The 26,561-nt window shown below is 40.8% G+C and overlaps 3 protein-coding genes across 8 annotated transcripts; all 3 read left to right on the forward strand.

Annotated features, from left to right (window-relative positions):
• The first annotated feature begins 308 nt into the window (after window positions 1-308).
• Window positions 309-10,065, forward strand: pign (phosphatidylinositol glycan anchor biosynthesis, class N). 3 transcript variants are annotated; one of them, XM_037455543.2, is made up of 29 exons: window positions 309-577; window positions 860-1,144; window positions 1,318-1,439; window positions 1,583-1,681; window positions 1,864-1,970; window positions 2,152-2,276; window positions 2,372-2,502; window positions 2,589-2,708; window positions 2,813-2,853; window positions 3,045-3,104; window positions 3,232-3,324; window positions 3,632-3,687; window positions 3,914-3,992; window positions 4,846-5,028; window positions 5,152-5,291; window positions 5,717-5,816; window positions 6,002-6,094; window positions 6,333-6,424; window positions 6,715-6,820; window positions 6,901-7,009; window positions 7,244-7,346; window positions 7,475-7,577; window positions 7,935-8,021; window positions 8,153-8,208; window positions 8,325-8,400; window positions 8,517-8,590; window positions 8,978-9,020; window positions 9,125-9,177; window positions 9,335-10,065. In XM_037455543.2, exons 2-29 carry the CDS (start codon window positions 918-920, stop codon window positions 9,453-9,455), a joined length of 2,799 nt encoding a protein of 932 aa, XP_037311440.2. In that variant the 5' UTR covers window positions 309-577; window positions 860-917; the 3' UTR covers window positions 9,456-10,065. The 3 variants fall into 3 exon arrangements, with proteins under 3 accessions (XP_037311440.2, XP_037311441.1, XP_062415045.1); XM_037455544.2 differs by having other exon boundaries at window positions 896-1,144; XM_062559061.1 differs by lacking the exons at window positions 309-577; window positions 860-1,144; window positions 1,318-1,439 and having other exon boundaries at window positions 1,584-1,681; window positions 1,864-1,975.
• A 3,150-nt stretch (window positions 10,066-13,215) lies between these two features.
• On the forward strand, window positions 13,216-14,142 carry LOC119198969 (probable G-protein coupled receptor 141). The gene has a single exon (XM_037456601.1). The coding sequence runs from the start codon at window positions 13,216-13,218 to the stop codon at window positions 14,140-14,142; it is 927 nt and encodes a 308-aa protein (XP_037312498.1).
• Window positions 14,143-14,752: 610 nt separating this feature from the next.
• Window positions 14,753-25,969, forward strand: hnf4g (hepatocyte nuclear factor 4, gamma). Of its 4 annotated transcripts, none has more exons than XM_037456205.2 (12): window positions 14,753-14,991; window positions 18,103-18,403; window positions 19,581-19,749; window positions 20,017-20,111; window positions 20,654-20,760; window positions 20,876-21,025; window positions 21,382-21,469; window positions 22,217-22,369; window positions 22,757-22,806; window positions 22,981-23,167; window positions 24,071-24,190; window positions 24,731-25,969. In XM_037456205.2, exons 2-12 carry the CDS (start codon window positions 18,274-18,276, stop codon window positions 24,850-24,852), a joined length of 1,371 nt encoding a protein of 456 aa, XP_037312102.2. In that variant the 5' UTR covers window positions 14,753-14,991; window positions 18,103-18,273; the 3' UTR covers window positions 24,853-25,969. The 4 variants fall into 4 exon arrangements, with proteins under 4 accessions (XP_037312102.2, XP_037312104.2, XP_037312103.2 ...); XM_037456207.2 differs by having other exon boundaries at window positions 18,103-18,247; XM_037456206.2 differs by lacking the exon at window positions 18,103-18,403.
• Window positions 25,970-26,561: the final 592 nt, after the last annotated feature.

The raw sequence follows: 26,561 nt of genomic DNA on the forward strand, positions 1-26,561 counted from the left end.
TGTAGAAGATGATTGGATAATGGCAAGAATGAAAAGAAAACCGGGCAGGGCACATTTTTGACAGCTGATAGCCTATTGTAGCTAACATATGTGACATAAAAAAACAAGCAGTGAACATAGCATTTTCCAGTGAAACTGCACTGTAACACTGCAGACTGTATTTTGATGCTTGAACATGTAAAATTAAACAGAAAGCCATTTGAAAATATACGTAGAAAGCTCGTTTGAATTTTAACTACAGTACCCACAATTCAGCTCTGAGGTATAACGCCAAAAAAGAGACGAAGAAGAAGCTTCAACGTGCCTACGTCAAAGTCATAACAAGGAAGTGAATCCTCACGGTGCTTCTTCCACTAATTAATCTTCTTAGAAAGAGGGACTGTTGGTTTTGTAGTAGGACGCATTTAAAGATTACGTTGATCTAGTTCTGGGCAACAAATCCGTCGCGTTCTCTAGACGACTGCGTAGATAATATGGAAACTAATTCAGGCAAATACTGGGTTACTTAGATCATATTCGTTCATTTACCTGCCAGCGACACTCGTTCTTGTGTGCAGATTCCACTGACATGTCACAGGTAACTTAATGCTCTTTCCATGCCAAACTATGTAAATGCTTTTCAGTGTAATGTCTGCTTCCCCAGTGGGTGACATAATATTGGAATGAAATAATCTGCTCATTTGCTAGTAGCATATGGTGACAGGAGGATTAAACAATTAAGCTGTTTTTTCCATTGCCAAACTATGGCTTAACCCGTCTATTCAATGCTGAACCTTTCTAATACCCTCTATTCTATTTGTACTAGCTTTATAATCCATAACTGCATAATGTGATGTGTATGTTTGTCTGTATTTGTCAGTCATCTTTTCTTCCCCCCCCCCTGGTTGCTTTGCAGACATAGCTCACCGCTGAGGAAAATGAGGATGATCACCTTCCTCCTGGTTGGACTAATAGTCCATGTGGTCTTCTTCCTCTCTATCTTTGACATCTACTTCACCTCTCCCCTGGTCCATGGCATGACACCCCAGACCACTCCCCTGGCACCTCCTTCGTCCAGGCTGGTGTTAGTGGTGGCCGATGGTCTTCGAGCAGACAGTTTCTTCACACTCCTGCAGAACGGCTCATCCAGGGCCCCGTACTTGAGGTTTTGAAACAGAGCAGAGAGCTTTCATCTGCTGTCACCAATTAGTCCAGAGCACTAAAAACAATCAATCTGCCATACCTGTTTTGATTTTGATAGTTTCTCTTCTTTACTATTTGTTCTTTGTGTTTAGCTCCTGAGTAACTGGCGTTTGTATGTGTGTTTCCCTATGACAGGAGTGTGATTGAGGAGAAGGGTACATGGGGTGTTTCACACACACGTGTGCCCACAGAGTCTCGTCCCGGTCATGTTGCTCTTATCGCTGGCTTCTATGAGGACGTTAGTGCTGTTGCTAAAGGTAGGTGTGCTTGTGGATACACAAATTGTTGTTTCAAATATTCATTTCTTGGGGCTTTTGACCCTTGTGTCAGTATGGGGCATTGCTACTGTAGTGTCTGTTTATGAGTGCAAGGTCATTGAGCTGTTTTTGTGTGTCTGTAGGGTGGAAGGAGAATCCAGTGGAGTTTGACTCGGTCTTTAATGAGACCCGACACACCTGGTGCTGGGGCAGCCCTGATATTTTGCCAATGTTCGCTAAAGGTACGCAGACATACACATGCACAGACACTTACGTGAGCCACACAATCAGGACCACCAACCTCATCGGTATCAAAAATCCACATTTATCTTATTCCTCATAATTACTGCTTATATGTTTTGAAGATATAGTCCTTTTTAAAATTCCTACTATTTGAGCTCATTATATGCTCTGTGTTTTCCAGGTGCAAGTGGAGACCATGTGTATACCCACACATACCCAGCAGAAGAGGAGGACTTTGCTTCCACAGATGCCTCCAGGCTCGACACATGGGTGTTCACTCAAGTCAAAGTATGGTAGTGGAATAACTAACTATATTGCTGCATGTTGTAATAAATACATTTGAAAAAAGTACTAAATAAGTCGTATGGGTTTTGATCATTTGCTTGAGAAATGCTTTAGTTTTTTACTTTTATATTCAACAATGCAGATTGCATAAATCTTACTAGGCTCATTTTTGTTTCTTTTCTAGTCGTTCTTTCAGTCAGCGAAGTCTAACGCCAGCCTGAGGACCAATCTGCTTAAGGATGAGAACGTCTTCTTCCTGCATCTGCTGGGCATCGACACAAACGGACACGCTCATAGACCAATGTCACGGTAAGAGACATGTTGATACCACTTGTTGTTTTTATGTCACTCCGCATGACATGCAATGAAATAAACCAAGTAACATTGATTTCTCCTTTGTCAAGGGAGTACCTAGACAATATCGGTCTAGTAGACACTGGTGTTGCTGAACTGGTGTCTATGGTGGAAGACTTCTTTGGTCATGATGGTAGAACAGCGTATGTGTTTACCTCTGACCATGGCATGACAAACTGGGGTAAGACCTTTTTACTGTATACAATGAAAAACGTCTTCACTAGAGTCTTTTATATCATCTGTCGACGTGTGTGCACGTGTCTCCAGGTTCACACGGTGCAGGTCATCCATCAGAGACCCTCACTCCTTTAGTAGTGTGGGGAGCTGGCGTTCACAATGCCCGCAAGGCCACTGGACCCCAACCATACAGTGACGGCTTCCTACAAGGTTGTGAACAGGTTTTTTTAGCATAAATTTAGCTGCCAGGTAGTCCTACATCTACTAAAGACATCTAAACTATATGTTTTGTTAAAATATTTGATGTTTTTCAGATTGGAAACTGGAGCATCTTCGAAGAGTTGACGTCAATCAGGTTATGGACACTTTTTCTTAAGACATACCTTCTTGTGTGTGTGTGTGTGTGTGTGTGTGTGTGTGTGTGTGTGTGTGTGTGTGTGTGTGTGTGTGTGTGTGTGTGTGTGTGTGTGTGGATTTATTTATACATGGTGATATTGTATGACAACAACAACTTGTTAATAATATATTCTTTATTGTTTTCTGCAGGCAGACATCGCGCCCCTCATGGCTTCTCTTATTGGTGTCCCCTTCCCTCTTAACTCAGTTGTAAGTCCAGTAAAATAAGGTCAAGATGAATAGTTTTGTGATTTGTATCAATTATGTAACTGAATGATATCATCATACATCATCTTCACCATATACTATATGTATTTGTGTATTTTTGTCTCTACAGGGCGTATTACCTCTTCTCTACCTTAACAACAGTGAGCACTTCAAGGCAGAAAGCATGTACACTAATGCTATTCAAGTACTAGAGCAGTACAAGGTATGAAAGTATCTCAAGCTACTCACATGTTAATTATTTGTGTTCCAAAAAGGCAGAGAAAACAATTACTTGCAGCTTCATTCTTCAACTTAAAGAAATCCCAAGTAACAACGTTAACGAATAACATGAATATTATCAGACTTATTGATTTATAACAATACAAATGGTGCAATAGCTTGGACATTTTAAATTTTTATGTTTAAAAAGTGATAAAACTCGTAGTGAATTTGGTCACATAAATCTTTGGGGACTGAGCTCTTTCTCGCTCTCTATATATAAATTGTTTTTTATTCATTTATTTTCGTAGATAAAAATGACCCAGAAAAAGGAGACTACCCTCCCTTTTCTCTTCACCCCATTCGAGTAAGTACAATTTGTAAGTTCATGACATATTAATAACATGGCATTTATTCTTTGCTGTGTGTTTTAAATAAAGGAAAAAGACGCATTTTTGACAGTGGTTAGTACCTGTGCTTAGAAATATTTTCAGTTGAAACATTGAAGACATTTTTTTCCGGTGAACGTCTTTCAGACCACTTTCAAAGGCAATTTTACTCATTCTTTATCGCTTTGCCCCACTGTTTTCCAGACTTCTGACTGAGTCAAAACAATCACAGTTCATCAACAAGGCTAGAATACTGATTCAGCTGGAGAAGTATGACGATGCTGTAAGTATTTGAAAAAGAACAGTTATAACAACTTATAAGTACCGTATTTTCGCGACTATAAGGCACACTTAAAATCCTTTTTTTCTCAAAAGACTACAGTGTGCCTTATAATCCGGAGCGCCATATATATGGATCAATTGGTTTGTTCATACTGGTTAACGAGGATCCATTGGAGGGAAAGTCTGGTGCCAGCAGCCGCGGTAAATCCAGCTCCAACAGCGTATATTAAAGCTGCTGTAGTTAAAAAGCTCGTAGTTGGATATCGTGATCGAGCTGACGGTCCGCGAGGCGCCACCGTCTGTCCCAGCGCTGCCTCTCGGTGCAAGATGCACGAAAGCATTTGCCAAGAATGTTTTCATTAATCATGAGAATGAAAGTTGGAGGTTCAGAGATATTGTTAATATCCACATTAACGTTTGAACAACGTTACCATGGGAGTGAAGAGTTTTCAGAACGCTTAATAAAGTTTGATTTAGCACAGCCCGATCTAGTGGATGCACAACACAACCCCAGTCAAACGTTTTACTGCAGTATCTTCTATTCTATGCGTCTTATAATCCGGTGCGCCCTATATAGGAAAATAGTTCTAAAATAGGCGATTCATTGAAGGTGTGCCTTTATAATCCAGTGCGCCTTATAGTTGCGAAAATACGGTACATTTACAGCTGCTCAAGTGAATCAAAGTGAACTACTCGAATACATTAAGCTGATGTTAGCTACTCTTATACCATATCCTTTTTTTGCAGAGTTTTTCTTGTGACTCAAGATTCCTTTCTGTTTTAATGTTCTCCATTACACATTTGATATTGCTGAAGTGGCCTGTTTTTGTCTCCTCTCGCCCCTCTCTGTTCAGATCGCCCTGTGTCGGTCTCTCATAGCCCACGCTCTGGAGGGCCTGGCCTACTACCACACCTATGATCGGTTCTTTCTGGGGTGCAGTGTGGTGCTAGGATTTGTAGGCTGGACCTCATATGTAGTCCTAGTCATACTGAAGACTCATGCGAACCTCAACAGAAACCCCAGTGTCCTCAAACAGGTCAGGGAATATACTATAAATCCCTCCTGATCCTGTGTAGATTCCTTCCAACCTGACACGTTTCTGGAACTTGAATTTCTTGTGAAATGATATTATTGGTGTGGATCCTGTGCATGTGTGCAGATTCCCGGCCATGCCTTGGTGAGGCTGTCTCTGTGTGTGACAGTGGTGATCACTGTGTTCCTGCTCATCCAAAGAAGCCCTGTTACCTACTATGTTTACTGCCTGCTGCCTGTCCCTTTGTGGTACTCTGTCCTTAAAGAGTGAGTTACACACACACACACATGAGAGAGCGTGAAACAATTGAAAAGAACAACTTTGAACACAGCAGCACGTCACAATCCAAAGAAACCAATGTTTAAAGGGCATGCGTAGTGTTCTCTGTGAGCGGCGGAGCATCACTTCACATAGACACAGGATGTCTCCAAATATAAAAGCACATCAATGGCGATCTCGGCAATCGACAGGTACAGCGGCTTTTCATTGGATGTGATTTAGTTCACACACGCACACGCACAGAAGTTGGTGTATGTCTGGCACAACTTCATTGATGTGGTACTTTGATCCTTTTGATGTGGTCTTGTATCCATTCATGGTTCTCCTCTGTAAAGGGATGAAAGGACAGTTCCTGCAGTTTTTGGTCTTTTCTCCCTAAAATAAAAGAGTCTAATTACCAATTCCTTTTTAGGTCTGGCATTCTGACAGATTTAATTCACTCGGCTCCCTCTCTGCCACTGTGGAAGTGTTTCGGCTATTTCGTGCTGGTGTCGTTTGGCATCGAGCTACTGGTAGGAGTCTTCAATGTGTTCTTCTGTAAGGTCAGACTCATAGTTCTGCTGTAGCAGACTGGTGCAGCCTTGAATTGACCCCCACAAACAGTACTCATTACAAGTGTTCACAATGCATCGGGCTCCTTGTGAGCAGTACACGTTGCTTGGTGACATGGATGGCAGTTTCACTTTTCTGCCCACAGGTGGTGAGTTTCTTCCATCGCGCCATGCTAACTCTGGGCCTGGCTGTCCTCTCTCTTTGGCCCTTCCTGTCGGGTCTTTTTGGCAAGGCCAAGGTAACTATGCACTGGATCACGGTACCAAAACACAAAGTGTATTTAGTTCTGTGTATGCAAGGTAGAGCTTCTTGAAAATAAAGCGTGATTACAGTAGCAATATTCATTGTGACAAATGCAGTTTTTTTTAGCTACCAAATGGATAATTGAGAGTTTTATTAAGAACACCAACATGTCCAATAAAAACTTGAATGATGAAATCACATGCAGTAGCTGATTATTTACCTCTCTTCTGTAGTTCCGTTCATTGAGCTGGTGTCTCGGCTGCCTGTGTTTGGCTGCTTTTCCCCTGATGCCTGTTGTGGGCAGAGAGCCTAACATACATCTGGTGTGAGTGTTTATTTCCTTTGAAAATTTACCACAAGGTTTCGCTATTTGGCTCCACTTCCTCCAGAGCAATCGATCGAGTGGACTACTACTGAAACTACTTTAAAAGCTTACAAGGCCTGACCATTAACAGGCAAACTTAATATGGTATCTATAATGGAGGAGTCAGAAAATCTCAATCAAATCGATTGCTAATTAGCTGGAGCGTCTTTATTCAACATGCATACAAAACAAGGTTATGTCGCAGCAACATGTTAGTAATGATAACTTATATATGATGTTTGTTTGCTCAGTACCTTTGCAGGTGTACTCAGTCTCTTCACTTCAGCCTGCTACCTCTGGTCATCACGGCCGAGAACAACAATGCACCTGAGTGACAGACAGCAGTTTGTGTCCCAGGTAACTACAGTTCAAATCATCTTGTGCGTAGTTGTGTTTGTGTCTTTTGTGCTGAATTTCTTTTTTTTCTGTCAAACTAGATGCTCCATGTGGCAGTGTGTGCGTACGTTCCATCGCTCACACACTCCAGCCTTCAGCAGAAACAGGGCCTGCCACTTCTAAATCAGATCATCAGCTGGAGCACATTAGGTAGGTGGGCAGGAGCTGACGATACTTGCATTCAGACCTACAGCATAGAATTTCAAAGAGACATTATAACCCTATTTATTTGCCATTCTTAAAGATGGCCCCCATAGAAGTATCTCGTCCTGACCAACCAATACAGAAAAAACATATTTAAAAACAAAAACAGCGACGTGCTCTATTGCATGCCCCTCAAGCTGCTCCTTTAGCACATCTCACTTGTCTCTTGTCTCTTCTCAGCGTCCTCTATGCTCGTTCCATTGTTGAGCTCAACGCGTCTTTTCCAGCGCCTGCTCAGCATATTCCTCTCTCTCACGGCAACATATCTGCTGCTCAGCACTGGGTAAGACGACCAGTTCCACGCACACACGCGCCCTTCCTGCAGCTGCACTAACGTTGAATTACACCTTGTGCAGAGTTTAAATAATAACAATTTTCTGAAAGTTGTAATATGCATTTTCTCCCTCCAAGGTCAGAGGCTTTGTTCCCTCCTGTGTTAGCTTGGTTGATGTTTGTGTGGATCAACATTGAACAGGAAGCTATGCTTGCACAGGGTGTCTCTGGCAGACAAGAGGTAAAACCATTAAAACCAAGACTATGCTTCCATACTTTTTATTTTGATGAGCAGTATCACATCAGCTGTATATTACACCGAAAACCCCATTTCCCCAAACAGTCTGTTTCATCTTGTATTGGCATTTGTTCACCCATATTTTGTTTAAATATGCATTCTGGTGACTCCATTTATCTGGTCCAAAGAAAACTAAATCACCATTCGGTAATCTGTGAAGTGTGCCTGCATGGTGGATGTGAGGTCTCAGTAATAACTAATGTAAATATGTGTGGTTGTGGTAATTACTGGTTATGGCTGGGTGTACACACATGTGAACGGACCAATGGACACGCTTTTGTTTGTGTATTTCTTTTTCAGCTCTCAACAATTGATTTCTCCGCAAACATCGACATCACCAAGATCCGACAACTGAAGTTGGACGACATCAGGAGATCATATTTTTTTGTATCCATTTTGCAACAAAAAGTGTGCAAACATCAAACCTTTTTTGGAAGTAGTGATTCTGTCTCAGAGTTGTTCAATATTATTTGATGTGTAAAATACACGATTTTTCCTTGACCATATGCTTTGTACAGGTATTTTTTATAATAACAGCTTTCTTCGGCACAGGGAACATAGCTTCCATTAACAGGTATTATGTTTCTACATATATATAACTATTTATTGCTATTTATAACTATCTGAATAAATGATTCTTTTAGTTTGTAACTGCACTCACATCCTCTGCCTTTTTCAAATTTCCTCCAGTTTCGACCCAGCGTCTGTTTATTGTTTCCTCACTGTCTTCAATCCCTTCCTTATGGGAGGGCTGATGATGTGGAAGGTACGGTACAACTGTGTTGCTGGTAATGCGTCACAATTTATAGACGTATGTTTGAGAAATGCATACGTTTCAACCTTAAACACAACGCATTATAAAATGTTCTTTGTTTCTCCCAGGTTGTCATTCCATTCATCATAGTAATGTGCACGTTTGAGACCATCCAAGTTGCAACGCAGCTCTCATCAAGAAGGTAACTGCCGCCGTCAAAATAAGATTCTTGACTCATCTGCTATCGGAAGAGTTCAGTTACAATCCTTTGTCTGTGGTCTGTACTTCTCTGGTGGTTGGGGGACTTGTGTACCCTTCACCCAGTACACATAAACCACATCTGCTTTTGGTTTCTGTAGTTGCCTCTTAAACACTTGCCAACAGAAAGAAGCTTCCTCTTGCTCACAGTAGAGAAAGTTGAAAAATGAGTCAGCTTAAATAACTAAAGAGTTTTTTTCTGTTTGTGTGGAGGATCTCAGCATACTGTCTTTTCTATGTGTTAAGTGTTGTTGCCATTGCGTATGTTTTTAATCTAAAATATCTCGCCCGTAATGCTTTCCTCTGACCTGTCCATACTATTCTTCTACAGTTTGTTCCTCATTGTCCTGGTCATCTCTGACCTGATGGCTCTGGTAAGCCTGTGTGAAGGGTTCCGGTTGAATGAAGATGCACTGAGATGTTCTTCTTCCTGTTAAGTACAGCATAGTCACTCTGAACTCCCTCCTTCTCTCCCCAGCACTTTTTCTTCCTCGTGCAAGACTACGGCAGCTGGTTAGACATTGGGACAAGGTTGGTCGACTTGGAAATACATGGTTCTAAGTTTTGATTAATTATTAACTTGACCCACATGCACACACGTCCCGCTTTCTTATTCTCTTTTTAAAGGCGTCCGTGATGCACACCGTTACACATATGCACGTTAACGTTATTTCTCTGTCTCTTTCAGCATTAGCCATTACGTGATTGTGATGTCGATGACCATCTTCCTGATGCTGCTCAGTGTGGTGACACACATTCTCACCTCAAAAAGACTCAGTCTTTGGAGACACAAAAAGCACTTCCCCTAACTAAAAGAGTTTGAGTGCATTTGCATGCACACAATGTAGTTAACAATAAGTACTTCAGGTTTACATTCTCGGAGGAAATACCAAATAATTCTTCTCAACAATTGTTCCTTCCTTCCTTGTAATAGTGTAAGAAAAAAGCTTGTTGTGTAACCCTTAAGCACAGTCCCGTTACACTGTAACGTCTTGTGTACTCAGTCCCTGTTTCAACATCATTGTTTCTACATTAATGAGTGATTAATTGACTGGTCGATGGAATTTTACTGTATTTTTATATGCTCTTGCCAAGTCGGCCGACTTATGATCTTCTCAGGAAGGGTAACATTCTATCCTCTGAAGCTGCCTAAGACATCTTCTTGTTGAGAAGAAATAGGGAGAAACTTTTAATTTATTGTGACTGTTTTTGGTATTTTTGAACCAACTGAGGGAATGGAAAAAAGGGGCTTCCGGGGGGGAAAGTGGGAAACATTTTTGTCATGTGGGCCCTCTGTAGAGCCCAGTGGCCACCACTGGGATTGTGGTTGCAGTTGGAAACGTGTAAATGCTTGAATAAGAATGTTGAGATGTAGTGAAAACCTTTTTGTTCGTATGTTTTAATAAAAACTAAACACAACATTGTTTTTCAATTCAACCCATAAATCATTACTAAGGACAAAACATTTGCTTCATGTAGTGACTACACATATATACATTCCCAAACTCTTGCTGATAACGTCGTTTTATTTTGCTATGTGGTTAGACAGTGAGGCTTTTTTTCATAGTGGTTATGAATAGGTCAATACATATCCGCTCCATTGTAGACTCTAATCACTCAAAGACTAAGAGGTCCGTTCAGTTCAACACAAACAGGAGTTGCAGTAAAAGCGGAAAAAGAGTAAGTACAGGTGAAAAAATTAGAATATTCAACTTAAAGGGTGAAACTAATTATACACTCACCGGCCACTTTATTAGGTACACCTGTCCAACTGCTCGTTAACACTTAATTTCTAAGCAGCCAATCACATGGCGGCAACTCAGTGCATTTAGGCATGTAGACATTGTCAAGACAATCTCCTGCAGTTCAAACCGAGCATCAGTATGGGGAAGAAAGGTGATTTCAGTGACTTTGAACGTGGCATGATTGTTGGTGCTAGAAGGGCTGGTCTGAGTATTTCAGAAACTGCTAATCTACTGGGATTTTCACGCACAACCATCTCTAGGGTTTACAGAGAATGGTCCGAAAAAGAAAAAACATCCAGTGAGCGGCAGTTCTGTGGGTGGAAATGCCTTGTTGATGCCAGAGGTCAGAGGAGAATGGCCAGACTGGTTCGAGCTGATAGAAGGGCAACAGTGACTCAAATAACCACCCGTTACAACCAAGGTGGGCATAAGAGCATCTCTGAACGCACAGTACGTCCAACTTTGAGGCAGATGGGCTACAGCAGCAGAAGACCACACCGGGTGCCACTCCTTTCAGCTAAGAACAGGAAACTGAGGCTACAATTTGCACAAGCTCATCGAAATTGGACAATAGAAGATTGGAAAAACGTTGCCTGGTCTGATGAGTCTCGATTTCTGCTGCGACATTCGGATGGTAGGGTCAGAATTTGGCGTCTACAACATGAAAGCATGGATTCATCCTGCCTTGTATCAACGGTTCAGGCTGGTGGTGGTGGTGTCATGGTGTGGGGAATATTTTCTTGGCACTCTTTGGGCCCCTTGGTACCAATTGAGCATCGTTGCAACGCCACAGCCTACCTGAGTATTGTTGCTGACCATGTCCATCCCTTTATGACCACAATGTACCCAACTTCTGATGGCTACTTTCAGCAGGATAATGCGCCATGTCATAAAGCTGGAATCATCTCAGACTGGTTTCTTGAACATGACAATGAGTTCGCTGTACTCAAATGGCCTCCACAATCACCAGATCTCAATCCAATAGAGCATCTTTGGGATGTGGTGGAACGGGAGATTCGCATCATGGATGTGCAGCCGACAAATCTGCGGCAACTGTGTGATGCCATCATGTCAATATGGACCAAACTCCCTGAGGAATGCTTCCAGCACCTTGTTGAATCTATGCCACGAAGAATTGAGGCAGTTCTGAAGGCAAAAGGGGGTCCAACCCGTTACTAGCATGGGGTACCTAATAAAGTGGCCGGTGAGTGTATATATATATATATATATATATAGCTATATATATATAGCCATACCCATCAAGATTATATCAAATAAAGGCTTGAAATATCACTTTGAATGTAATGAGTCTATATATTACTGAAAGTAATATGCTTTTGCACGATATTCTAATTTTTCGAGTTTCACCTGTAATTACCACAATTGCTGTTGTGTATAAATAATTTACTTGTTACATAATGTATTATTGGCTCACTATTATATTGATTTGTATGACTGTTCTTAACATACGTTATGAAATACTTAATACATACTCAGCGAGATTCCCAAAACTCCAATACATAAAGATAAAGGCACGTAAGCCCTGAAACCGGTTATATGTACTTCAGCTATTTGGTTAGATTTCAAACCAAAAAGCAGAAGAAGCAGTGGTGGGAAACACATCTGTGAAATCGGTTTCTTCTTTTTTTTTCTTGGCACGGCAGATATTGCAGAAATGATAGCAATTCTAAGTAAACCTGTAAACTATGCATCATTGTTTTATATTAGGCTTTTTAGTTCTCTATGTGTATCGATGCACAGATACATTGCTTTTCTGAACGCTTCCACAACCCATTCGCTCTGTGTACAGTGAACACTGTATTTATGTGAGAAAAGCAGGCTTTGGTGGAACGGTGACCAGAAGGAGGAAGCAACAAGCTTCTGCAATCTTACGTGTGAAGTCACCTCCTGTTGCACAGAACACCTCGGCAAACCCACACACACACACACACACACACACACACACACACACACACACACACGAGAGAGACAGAGATATGCAAACTATCGGTTTCTTAAAAACACAGTCATCCAGACACATTTAATTCTTTGTAACCTTATCTCGCATATGCGTTGACACACACACACACACACACACACACACACACACACACACACACACACACACACACACACACACACACATCCGCACACACACAGAAACGCTCTCTGACACAATGGCCGGCTGCACGTTGTGAAAGTCGTACTATTGCTCGCGCAACATGCTTTAATTTAACGTGGATTTAACACATCGTTCGAGCGGTCGGCAGGCAGTGGGTCTTATAACTAGAAGGTACGCGAGTCGGGCTTTTCTTCCTTTGTAATGTTTGTGCATGATGTCATTTCCATAGCAGTATTATTTCTTAGCCTATACCCTGAAATACGTCTTTGTGTCAAAAACCGAATTTGTTTATATTCTACTTATTTTTAATTATTTATAAGGTCTAAATTAATACTATGTCGATCTGGATTATGTGTTTAAATGTATAACCTAATAATGATAAGCTATGTTATTACAAACTAAGTAAAATAAAATCTATTGTGTTGGAGTCATCTGTCCGTCAACTGACATTCATTTTAATTTTTTACATCTTATGTATTTCTGTTACTCCTTTTTATAAATCACAAAGTTGACTTAGAAAATATGACAAAACAAAACAGCTTACCAAATCCTCCATCCTTAGACACTCAATTTGGATAAGGACAAAATCCCTCCAAAACCGCTCCAAACAGGTCCAAACAATTTACCATGTCCTATTGTATCTCTATACTATACTTCTGTATCTGATGCCCTGCTCTCTCTTCTTCCCTTTCTATATTTAAGATGGCTTTCGATGGGGTCCAAAGCACGCTGTACCCCAACATGGTCCAAAGCACGCTGTCCCCCAACGCAACATGCACCTCAGAACATCGTATTGTGTACAACAAAGCCCTCCTGGTCATCTACTGTGTGGTTCTGCTCACCGGGACCATCAGCCTCAGCTTGATGATCCACATCATGAAGTCCGCCTCGACTTCCATCACCTCCATTGCCGTTCTCAACCTCATCTTCACCCACTTTGTCTTCCTTCTTACTGTGCCTTTCAGGATTCACTATTACGCCACTAATGAATGGGGCTTTGGCACCAGTTGGTGTAAAGTGGTCAGCGGCATGATTCACATCCACATGTACATGTCCTTTATCTTCTACGTCATCATCCTCATCACACGGCTGCGGGCATTTTACCACAAAGCGCAGCGGGAGGCCTCCTTCCAGAGGATTCATGCGCTCGCTGTCAGCGCTGCGGTGTGGATGGTGGTGCTTGTCATGGTGCCCTGCATAATTTTTTTTTCTTATGGCACAAAAACTACAAGCCGGCACCGGAATTCGACAGAGTGCTTCCAGTTTGGATCCGACATTGACAGCATTGCCAGGGTGGTCAATTACATCATAAGCATATTCTTTATGGTGGTGACCACGGTGCTCGCAGCCCTCCAAGCCAATGCACTGCGCGTCTTGTACGGGAAGCACCGGCAGGGCTGCACGGATCAGCAGGACTTCGGGGCGCAGCTGAAGAGTCTGTGCTTTGCTCTCATCATGGTGGTCTGCTTCATTCCCTACCACATGTTCCGTCTGCACTACTTATCCGACCTGTGTTTGCAAAATGTCAATGAGGTGCTTCTGAGTCTGACCACTTTTAACTGTTTGGACATGCTCACCTTCTTGGGGAGGAGAACCTGGTACATGTGCTTACCGGGAAAGGCTATTTGACAACATTGGGGTCATGATGCATTAATTGCTTCAGTTAACTTTCTTTTACTTTACTGTTCTTTATATCCATATCAACTGCATCTATTTAAGGAGTCTTATCAAGTTGTAATTTTTTTGTTTTGAAAACCTTTTTCCATTATTTCCAATTATTTGAATATTAAAAGTGCAATGCGAGACAGTGGTGGTGAGGGAGAGACAATGAACTATTTTGTGCCATCTGCTGGTCATTGTATGTACTACACAAGCTTCAAATTTGAAATGTCTAATGCTAGATTATGCCAGCGGTCGTTACACAATGTCTGTACAAATGTTGCCTTCATGTGAAAAGTATATGAGTGGAAAGGGAAATGAAATACATCACACCTTTTTTTTGCTAGCACTTGACCCGTGTATACATAGCTGAATGGAAATAAATACAAGTGTTACCTTTTCACCATTATTGTGTGAAACATTCCCTCAAACCTTTTGCATTGCTCACACCACCCACGGAGGTGGTGTTAGAGGCCCTGGCTGACACACACACACACACAATAAACACACACCCCTAGTGATCTTTTCCTTTTGGTTTTTATGGCTTTGGGTTACTGTTTAACATCCCCACCCTACTTTGAGTTTGTTTAGTAAATCGATCTAATGACGGGGCTACGGTGGCACCATCCAATGTGTCGCTACAGGAATGATAGGCCGCTCAGCTCTTCAAACCTTCCTTTTTGATGTTGTCAAACAGCTTTTGCCGTTTTGCCATTCTCAGTGTCACTCGGATCCATGTTGCACTTTGGTACTGCGCACTACCAGAGCACAACAGTACAACCGGATAAATGCACATCCCGGGCAGGCACAGAAACACAGGTAAGTCAAAGTCAATTGTCAAAATATTCACTTCGGCTGTGGTGTAGTATGAGGCATGCTGTAAATTTTGGGGAGGAAGTGAAGCTTGAAGTTTGGTAACGTGTTCTGATAAATCACGTGGTTTGTACGTTTACGTGTATTGGTTGTACTCCCCGTTTACACACACACACACATGCACTTCAATTCGCTTTTTTACGTCCAAAGCATTTATATTTTGGGGTTGTTTCAGTCGGTAAAAATGTAATTGTTCGGTTTATTTAAGGAAAGTGTTGTTCTCACATCTCTGTCTGCAGATAGCATTTAGTGTCTCTCTCGCATGCTTCACTTTAAAAAGCCATTGATAAGCAGTGTATTTGTATTGTTAAGCACTACCAATATGATTATGATCTTGGTGTCAAATAAAAGAAAACACATGCATTTCTAAAGTATTTGAAATAATGAATTTCGGTAACACACGGGAATTGAAATCCAACAGGCATCTAGTTGTCTGACAAAAACATCAGCGAAGCATAGAACATGCACAAGGCAATACTTATGTCAGTAAACCTGCCTTTGTGAAGGTTGCAATGGGGACATTTGTTGAAACTTTCTCAGAGAGTTGTGGATTGATCTTTGAAGCTGTTGTTGAATTCATTTGCTGATTGCATTCACTACGTATGTATTATACAGGCTAAATTGGCTCCTTTTTCAGATGGATGAATTGGCTGTCACACGAAACAGTGGTGAATACAGGCAGGAAGAACAAACGTTTGGCCTATTATTTAATCCACATCTTTTTATTCATCTGGTACTATAGAAGTGAACAACACATATACTATATATACATCTTTTCTATATTCTCTATATATTAAAACACTTTTGAAGGATCAGCACATAAGAGCTGATCCTTCAAAAGTGTTTTAATGAGAGCCAACGAACCTTTTCTGTACTGTGTTTTCTTTTACTATTGACCAGCTATCATGAAGTAGTGGTTCACCAGAGTCAGTTGGGGGGCTGATCATCATTTGTGACTGTTAAAACCTCTAATGTAAATAGAAGTGACAGCATTATGGCCAGTTCGCACAGAGATAGCCTCTTAGCACTCGGTTTTATGGCTTCAAAGAGCTTTTGGTTGATAGGCAGATGCAACGTTTCTCAGGCGCCCTTCTTGGTTGTCAGTTAAAGAAGTCATAATAGTTTTTATGATTTTCAGTATTCATGGATGCGCAATGTGTTTTAACCTATATTCACATAAAAAATGTCCCCATCAGCAGCCTGGTGATTGTACCTGGGTGTGAGTTGTTGAATCCACTCGAATGCGTATTTGCACCACAGCTGAAATAAGTTTCCAGTGTATTAGTGTGGTGAGCAAAGTTAAAATGATTAACTGTATTTAACAGCTGACAAGCTACAGTTGTTTGGGATAGTGTATCCATGGAAATAAAAAAAAGAAAAAGATTTGTGTTCAAAATGTAGAAAAAAAAAACATAATCAAAGACAATCATTATTATATCAGACTGAGAATTCCAGGGTTGTTGTCCGTGATCTTAACCGGGGATGAAAGGTTTTTAACCTATTCACCAATAGCTACTGATAATAACAGTAATTCAATGGATTATTCATTATATTGTGTCGGTCTTCAAAGCAGTAAATTACAGGTTCATGTTTATAACCCCATCTTAAATTTCACAATTATACCATGTGAAGGTAAAGAGTAAATTCTTCTTCCCTGTCCACAGGAAGCGTGACCTCAAAACTCAGGTTAAAATTTAATCTCTCTCTCTCTCTCTCTCTCTCTCTCTCTCTCTCTGAAACAATTCCTTTAATTCAGCAGTGCTTATTAACTAAGATGTCACCATGTGACCTGATACTAATTGCTTTTTCTGATTTATTGAGCCACCAGTAACAGTATATAGCCCCCACTCTTGCTCATATACTGAAGGTACTTTGCTGACTGGCTCACTCATTACTGATGTTGGGCATCAAATATCCCATAATACTGGCTCCTTATCATTTACAGCTCTTTCTAACACAATGTCCCCAGCAGATTGCCTTTTCGGCCACACAATAAGATTTAGCGCAATGAAACTCCCAATACTTAATATGGGGGGGGGGGGGGGGGGTGGAGACATTTTAACTGATTTATGGTTGTAAATGACAGTGTTTTTACAGCATTCCTGGGTGAAAGAGGAGGCAGCTAACTGACAACTGTCACATTTTCACTTGATATATCCTCTCTTAGCATTTCTTGTTAAGTTTGATCTGTTTGTTCAATAGGAGGGTTAAATGAAGTGTGAGAAGCAAACAGATGTGTAAATATTACATATTGCTCGTCAGGGAGTATTCAGTACTTTTACACACCAGATTGGCTAGTAATTCTTAAAGAAAAATACCTGACAATTCTCATTTAGTTGATATTTACTGACATTAAGCAACATTGTAATGAATCCAGTCCAAAATTACAATCAAATAATTTTAAAAGGACCCACTGGGCCATTTAAAAATCCCAATAACTCTAAATACAAGTACCAGCATTATTGAGTCTGGTCAGTGAACTAAATGTTGTTAAAGATTAAAAAAAAGGTAATTTATATATTTTAAGTTACATAACCAGGTGTTTTATTTAGCATAACATGTTAATAGCTTTAATAAATAAGGGTACCATGTATAGAGAAAGCGGGTTAGGGTTGAAGAGGTAAGTAGTTATCTGTGTTTTGCACTTCACGTTGTGTCTTTATAGATCATATCTGCTGAGGCGGTGCTGCTATTACTCTACTATTGATTAGATTAGAATGCTGACGAAGGACACAAACACACAAATAACGACTAACAAACACACTCGCACACACTCAACATGAATAAATGTATGTGATTACAAACAAAATGTAGTGCATGCAAGCACACAAACACAGAAGCTTACTAACACACACATAACGTGCAAGCTGTCTAAAATCGGGCAAAATCTTGGTTACAATAAAAGAGACACAGGGGGAAGAATGGAAATATCTCCTTCACCTCTATCACTCCATCCTTGTGATAAGTGTGAGAGAGAAGGACAGATAAGTAATGTGCAATAAAGTAAGAAGTCTCAGGCCGCAGCTCCTCCCCTCTCCTTGTTTCTGCCCCAATCAGATGGGATTATGGATCGTTCATGCCAGGGATGTCCCTTGTTATGGCTGTGAGAATAAGATGAAGCAAAGACCAGCAGGTAGAGGAAAGGAGAAGACTAGAGGGTGAACTGAAGAAGAGGAGAGAAGCAAAGAGAGGAAGAAGAAGGGTGAGGACAGCCAAGTTGAAACGGGAATGAAGTATCATTCTGCTCCTCAGAGTAAGTCTCTGTTAGAAATGGAAGAGGCAAACTATTGTGAAGGCCTGGATCCCTCTTACAGCACACTAGGCTTTGAGAATGCAGAGGTGCTCTGTGGAGGAGGAGGTAAGTGTGTGTAGCCATCCACACATGCGCCTACAAACATCAGATCTGTTTTTATCATGCATGTTTTGTTGGACATGCTCCTTATAGTATGACACACATTTCAAGCATGGAAGTGTGGGCCTGAAAAATGTCTTACTGTGGAGAGAGAAGTGGGAGGAGCTTTGCATCTGGTAAATCTGTCGCTGTGTTTAACGCAATGCATTTTGTAGGGAAGTTTTTGGATGGGTATTCTACCTCTGAACCATGTGAGGAGGTGGACTAGAACTACTTTGATAGTTTTAAAATTCAGAACCTAAGTATTGCAGGGAAGTAATACCAGTAGAAGGCATATTTATTGCTATTTACACAAAATAGTTAAATTAAGGTACAGGAAAGTAACAACATTTTAACAGTGCATTATCTATCCTGTCAGTTTTTTTTCAGTTTTTCATTTTGAGAAATAATTCCACTCGCACGTTTCTCACACAGGGGAAATATGTGGTGGTGAAGGCAGAAAAGGGCTACGTTGGGGTTTTAAAAGTATGATTTCAGAACGTTAATAAAAACATTTAGGCAGGAATTCCAGCAGGTGTCATAAAGACGTTTTATTGAACAGCATGCACGCATCTCAGTAAGATGTCATCTCACCACGTTAATTGGAGACTTAGTTGAACATTTACTCACCTTGCGTTGTACACTGAGATATGTTATGATACGCCTTTCTGTGTGGATGCATCTCGAGGTTTTACCGTTGTTGGATGGTTGTTGCGTTATACTTGGCATGCTTTGACTGAACGATAAATATGCAGACAATGATGATGATTATGGTTTTGATTACGGTGACAACGCTCCGGCTGCTGTTGGTAATAATAACCCCCGTGATCATTATGACAATGGTAATGAGAAGGTGGCGGTGACAATGAAGACATTGACGGTGACGTTTAAATGCCCGGTGATGGAACCGACATCTATTATTTTCCCTGATTTACGTTTAGATTGATGTACAAAGCTAAACAAATGTCTTAGCAGTTATGGGAAAGCCCCAACGCACTGCAAGCAGTTTCAGTAACAGGAACTAGTGGTTTTATGCGTGGGTGTTTCCAGTGTTGGACCACACTGACCGATGACATTCTCGGATGAGCATTGCAATTCTGTGCCAATGTGTGACAACGGCCTTGCATTTACCTGTATGTTTCAGACAGCATGCCGATAGAGCCAGGCCTGACAGTCGGTCCAGACGGAGTCAGCAGTAATTGTGCCATCTGTGGAGACAAAGCCACAGGAAAACACTATGGAGCCTCCAGCTGTGACGGCTGTAAGGGCTTCTTCAGGCGCTCCATACGCAAGAGCCATGTGTACACCTGCAGGTACGGAGAGGAGAGGCTTTGTGAGCCAAAGCGTACACACAAAAGCACACTTAGAATCATGCCACAGTTATTATATGAGATGGAAAAAGAACAGCATGAGCAATCATACGTCTACACATGAACATGATATTGTAAATGAGCACGTGCAGATCTTAAAATTACTTTTCAACCATTGCTAACCATTGCTATGTCACATTGACTTACAGTACACTTTGTCATGTCTCGCTCTGCAAAGCTGCATACGTTACCTCTGCTTTTCGTATGCAGGTTCAGCAGACAATGCGTTGTGGACAAAGATAAGAGAAACCAATGTCGTTTCTGCAGACTCAACAAATGCTTCAGGGCTGGCATGAAGAAAGAAGGTGTGGAAACGAGAGGTTTACGCAAAGAGAAAAAAAAATACAAAGTCTGAAAGACACCTTGTTAGTTTTTTTTTATAAACACCATCTTACCCACATGGTGTATTGTCTGTTCTATGAGAATATATTTCATATGCAGTTTATTTTTGATTTTTTGCTGTTTTTTTCTATTGCGACAAAGTTTGGGATTAAATCTAGTTGCAGGAGAGGATGTCTACACAGAATCTCTGAGCTGCTTCAAGATGGCAGACGTTGGCTCAGCAATAAAATAAGTGATTACTTAGTGTGTGTGTGTATTTATGAGGGGTTTAACCTTGGCAGGGGATTTTATGACACCTAATCATGTGATATTCAAACATGTTGTTCTGGATTGCAACTGGTTAACGTTTGACTCGTAGGGCTGACTAAATCAAGATAGAAAGAAATTCCAGTTCAAAGATATTTCAAACATAAGTACAAGAAGTGCTTCTTCTTATGCTTTTGTATTGCTCTTTGTGTTTCACAAACACACACAAGGTAACTTCGACTGCCTTTCTACATTTTAGCTGTACAGAACGAGCGGGATCGGATCAGCTCCAGAAGAAGTATCCCCGACACCCAGGACATGCCACCCATTACCATCTTGGCCCAAGCTGAATCACTGTCCCAACAGGTGTCTATTTCTTTTTCAAGATATATTTACCGCATCATGCGCTGCCTGATTTAAACATGTGCACGAGAAACTCAAGAGGTTGTAACCCAGGAAGCCGTTGTTCCCTGTGTCTCAGATCACTGCCCCACTTGGAGTAGCAGACACATCGGAGCAGAAGCCAGCGACTGTGGGAGATGCATGTGACTCGATGAGACAACAGTTATTGGTCTTGGTGGAATGGGCCAAGTATATTCCTGCATTTGGGGAACTGCCACTGGATGACCAGGTATCACAGCTCTGATGCATGATAGATCAACTGTAATTCTGCTATTGCTCACAGGATCGCGTTAAATTTGCTTTAATCCCAAGCCCTAATTTTAAGACCTCTCAGACTTTCAGTATTCTAGTATAATGTTTGTATGTTGTTTGAGAACAAATGTCTTATTCTAAGCACTTTCAATTGGGATGAAAGAAAATATCATATTTGATCAACAAAACTGTTACTGTTCGACTGTTTCTTGATGTGAGTGCTGAATATCCTGCCTGAGTATATTCCCTATGCGTGACGTATAAAAGGCAAAAGGAGAGGCCCAGTTACATTGTTTTTGTTCTTTGTTTGACTGTGTGTGTGTTTGTTTCCAGGTGAGTTTGCTCAGGGCTCATGCAGGTGAGCACCTTTTGCTTGGTGTCGCCAAAAGGTCAATGCCATTCAAGGACTTCCTGCTTTTAGGTACGGACCAATCAGAAGAACAGCGTCAGATTTATAACTTGTGCAAACAGGGGGCTCAGTAATGTGAAAACGAATCAAATGTGTAACAATTTACAACCGAGGTTACAAAACATACTTACTAGTTACTAAGGAACAAGCAAGGCAGACATCATGAATGACCTGATGATGAATACACAGAGACGGCTGTGCATGTAGATATGTATTGTAGATTTTGATTAACAGCCTCTGCTTGAGGTTGTAATTCTAAGACATTCAGTAGGTAATGAAAGACTACGTCGCAACTACTCCGACGTGCCACTTTACTGGTGGTGGGCACAGAAAGGGAAACTACTTATTAACAATTCATTTATTATCAGGTCGTTCCTAAGTCCTGTCTTAGTAACTAACTTTTTTTTTTGTACTGTATGTGTCAGAGATCAAATGTTGTGTTTGTAGAGAATGATTAACTTATGGTTTCTGTTTCTTTGTGACTTCCAAAGTGTTTTTGTAAACGGCATTACTCATTACGTGTACTAACAGCATACTGTAGGCCGGTCGGTCAAAACCTCAGCCCTCAGACACACACATTGTGCATTGTTGTGTCTTAGCAACATTATTATGACCTTGACTGAAAGTCAAGATTCAACTTCACTTTCTCTAACAGTTAAACGTATTGCACCAACTTTTCCACACAAGCGTGCACACGCGAGCACTGCACCCTACACCCTAACCCCACCCAACCCTAACCGGCACTCACTGGATCTGCAGGCAGTGGCTGTGTGATCCACAGGAACAGTCCTGAACAAGAAATGTACAAGGTAGCCAACCGAGTGCTGGACGAGCTGGTCCAGCCCTTCCAGGAAATTCAAATAGACGACAACGAGTATGCAGCGCTCAAGGCTATTGTCTTCTTTGACCCGGGTAATTCAAAGAATGCAAATGGGAAAGTCACACGTGATGTATATTAAGAACAGTTACTCTCCTCTGAGATCCAAGAGCCTGTTTATATAATGTGAATGTTTGTAAAATGCATTTCATTATGGAAACGACATAGAAAAGATTGCATTTAATTTCATTAGTTGAAAAACATATCCCTCTTTTCCCAACACATGCTGTGATGTCTCCATCACATTTTTTAATTTCCCATGTCCTAGTGTGACTACAATCCTTCCCCTACCTTGAGTTACATGTCTCTCTTCATCTGCCCTTCAATAAATCCCGTTCATTTTATTTACTCATCACTTTGAACATAATCCAGTCATTTCGTCAATTGCGATCCTGATCTTTCATTTTTTTCCCAATCTGAAGATGCAAAGTCTTTGCGGGACCCGATGAAGATTAAGGCCATTCGTCTTCAGGTTTGTCGATCAATTCACCCCTGTAGCTTAATACTTACATTGCTTATTACCCCAAATATATAGTATATTCACAACTATACAATGATTGTACATAATATCTAGCAACTTGCTGATGCTTGCGCTGATGGAGACTTGCCGTTGTGTGTGTGTGTGTGTGTGTGTGTGTGTGTACAGGTCCAGATGAGTCTGGAAGACTACATTAATGACCGTCAGTATGACTCAAGGGGTCGTTTTGGGGAGCTGTTACTCCTGCTGCCCACCCTGCAGAGCATCACCTGGCAGATGATCGAACAGCTTCAGTTCATTAAGCTGTGTGGCCTGGCCAAGATAGACAACCTTCTGCAGGAGATGCTGCTGGGAGGTGAGACTGGGACCGTGTCTGTGCTTCTAAACACTCATAATGAAAAACAGGGCGACCTTCAGTGAGACCAAACACTGCAGAAGAGCGATTCAGTGATAAATGTGTGCAACTGGAATAACAAGAAGAAAAAAATGAAAAAAAAGTTTTGCCGGATATATACAATAGGTAAAAAAGAGATTTTGCCAAAAAACAACTTTCAACATAAGGTTTCCTCTAAGTGACATCTGCAAACACAATGTGTGTGTGTGTGAGTGTGTGTGTGTGTGTGTGTGAATAAGGAAGTCTGTAGTTAAAGGTAGAGTGCATCAAACAGATTCTAAAAAGGGCCACGACAGACAACTCAAGCACAAGATGTGGCATTGAATAAAGTACGATGTCAACTCCAAAAATGTATTTTTCCACCATACATTCTAAAACACCTCCAGAATATGACAACCCGACTTGGAAGATCGTGCAAAATAAAGTGGCGTTTTTATTTTTATTTTGCAGCATCTAGTAGGAATGTGGTACATTGGACTATTAAAATATATTGTTGAGATAACGTTATATTTAGTAAAGTGAATGTGGTATTCATAAAACATAGCAATGTTGAAAGTTGCACACATGGCAAAATACTTTTAAAGGCAAAGAATTAAACTCACTCACTACATCAATTTAGAAAACTCCAAAAGCTCCAAAACAGATTTATTCCATCACGTGAACTACCTGTTGTTGTTTTCTTTGCTGCATGAGGATCTCTGTGTTTTGGAGCCTTTCATTAAGTGTGTCGTCCTTTAAATGTCACCTCATTCAAAAGCATATTTCTGGATGAGATGCAAAACATCGTCATTAAACGTATAACAGAAACCTGGCTGCAGCGTCTACTGAAGCTGAAATATTTGGGTTGTTGTGTCGTACGCTTAGGTCTTACGTCAGAGCCCACACACCTGCACCACCAGGCACACACCCAGCTAGCCCAGGACCCTTTGACCGGACACACGCTGGTCATCAGCACCCTGCCGGTCGCTCACACTACACAGATAGGTAAGTGCCAGATACTCGACAACCCTGAGGCACGCAACGCACTCGCACAAACCGCATTCATCCAGACAAGCACAGCCCTTCTGTGACACACACACACACACACACACACACACACACACACACACACACACACACAGGAAATATCAAAGAGACATTGATGTATATTTATCTCCTAGCATGCAATTTAACAAAAGTGTGCACCAGATGTGTTTCCATTAACTTAGTACAACACGAATAAATAGGCATTGCAAATGTGAAAAAACTACATTCAAATGTAACACTTACGAGAATTGATGAGCCTCGGCCCCTGTTGTATGATTTCATTTAAAAATGAAAAATATATTTGGCAATATTACACCACCTAATGGCCACACAAGATTGATGGGAACTGTATCTATAAAGTAGCAGATGTATCATTTCCCAAAGGCGGCAGCGGATGCATTTTGCAGACTTGATGCATACAAAATTTCTTTTATTCACACCAAAAGATTTGCAAAAATAAACAAAGTCTCTCTCTTTCCCCCACCTCTATGTCTGCAGCCACTCCAGACACTCCCATCCCATCACCCCCTCAGGGTCCGGCCCCAGAGAAGTACAAACACTTTACCCATCCTCTTTGTCCTCCAGCCAGCCCCTCTCCTTCCACGCAGACAGATCTCTGACTTGCCCCTGCACTCTGTCAAAGAAGCGGACACCGTTCCCCTGCCACCAATCCGTCATCCCAGTCATAAGATTGTGAAAGCAGTCCCCCGCTCAGGGTCTATGGTTAGACTTTACCGTACGCCTTTTCCACATGACCACTGGTGGTGTTGCAACAAGAACCCGAGACGTAATAAAAGCTGCTCCGTGCAGCACTTTTAAACTTCAATCTGACACTTTCCGATTCAGAAAACCAATGAAACCAGGGTTTAACAAAACGTAATGTGCCTTATTGTTGCTGGCTAAAAGTGAAATACTCTTTTTTTTCAATGCAGTATCTAGATTTTACAACCTTTTCATGTCAGTAAGGTATATTCTCATGGAATGACGGCAGTGGAAATGTTAAAATAGTAGTGCGTTTAAGTATATACCATCTTAAAATTTTGTGTAGTGCTTATTGACGGATGACTTGCTTGATTGCCTATAAAATCCAGAAAATGCGTTATATATCCATATGCTTCTCTGCTATGATATCCTTATAATGTGTACATTTATGAAATGGAATTCAATCAACGGAAAAAAAAATCTTTGTTTTATCATCAACAAATTACAGCTGGGCAAGAAATAGAAATGTAATGCTCTGTTTTGTTCATACATTAACTCCAGTAGGACCATTCCGAGCTGTAAACTGGTCTTATATCAGTCATTGTGTTTGAAACAACTGGGAGGGATTATTGCTGATTGGAACGATTTATATGTTTTACCTAAAAACACATTATGGGTAATACAGATGAAGAAACTATTTAAAGGTTTGTGAAGAAGGTAGATTATATTCTGAAGATGTATGCAGCAGCTGAAATATGATAATACCATATCATGTGTGGTGAAGATTGACATGACATAATAACACTCATACATCAATATACATCATACTAAATTAAAAAGGAAATGTAGATAAATTGTAATATTTTAACAACTTACTGTAAATAGACAAATAGATGACAGGAAACATTTGCATCATCAAAGTGTCTTTCTGTATTCAACTTTTGAAATCAGTATTATTATTTTAGCTTGTGTAGATTTCATTATTTATGCAGTATATTGATTAAAATGCCATTTTGAGTATTCATTTTGAACTGATTGATCAAGTGTGTATTTATTTTAGAAATGCATAACATACATGACAAAAGTCTGTATGCAACGATAGCTCCCTCATGTGGTCCAAAAAGGCAAGTTAACAGGGTTCCACATTTTGCTGGTTTAAAAACAAATAATGTAAGATAAAAAACAAGCACGCAAAACCATTTCAATGGATATTGCTAGTAATAAATGGAAATTGACAAAAATTCCACATTTGATACCGAAATGGAAAACAATAGAGACTGACAGATGGTGATTGACCGGGTGCCTTTCAACACAATTTATCCAGATGCGAGAAAAACTGATTGTGTTTATCCATCACTTCCTTCATGGAAGTCATCATGCTCCCACACAGTTCCACCGGGTAAGGTAACACAGAGTGTATCCAAAGCTTTATTGGCAAGCTACTGCGACTGCACAGCCGGATGATGCTGCTCATCTAAAATCAAACCAGTTTCCCCCACCGTCCATCTGAGGAAAACACACTTGGAAACAAACCCTAAAGCTGAAATAGATTGTAAAGGGACAATCTAAGCTGAAACTGAGCCGGGACCGACTGTACTTTTAAATCTGTTATTTTGTTTACGTCCAT

This window comes from Pungitius pungitius, chromosome 19 (genome assembly GCF_949316345.1).
Source record: "Pungitius pungitius chromosome 19, fPunPun2.1, whole genome shotgun sequence".
In the NCBI taxonomy this organism is placed as follows: domain Eukaryota; kingdom Metazoa; phylum Chordata; class Actinopteri; order Perciformes; family Gasterosteidae; genus Pungitius; species Pungitius pungitius.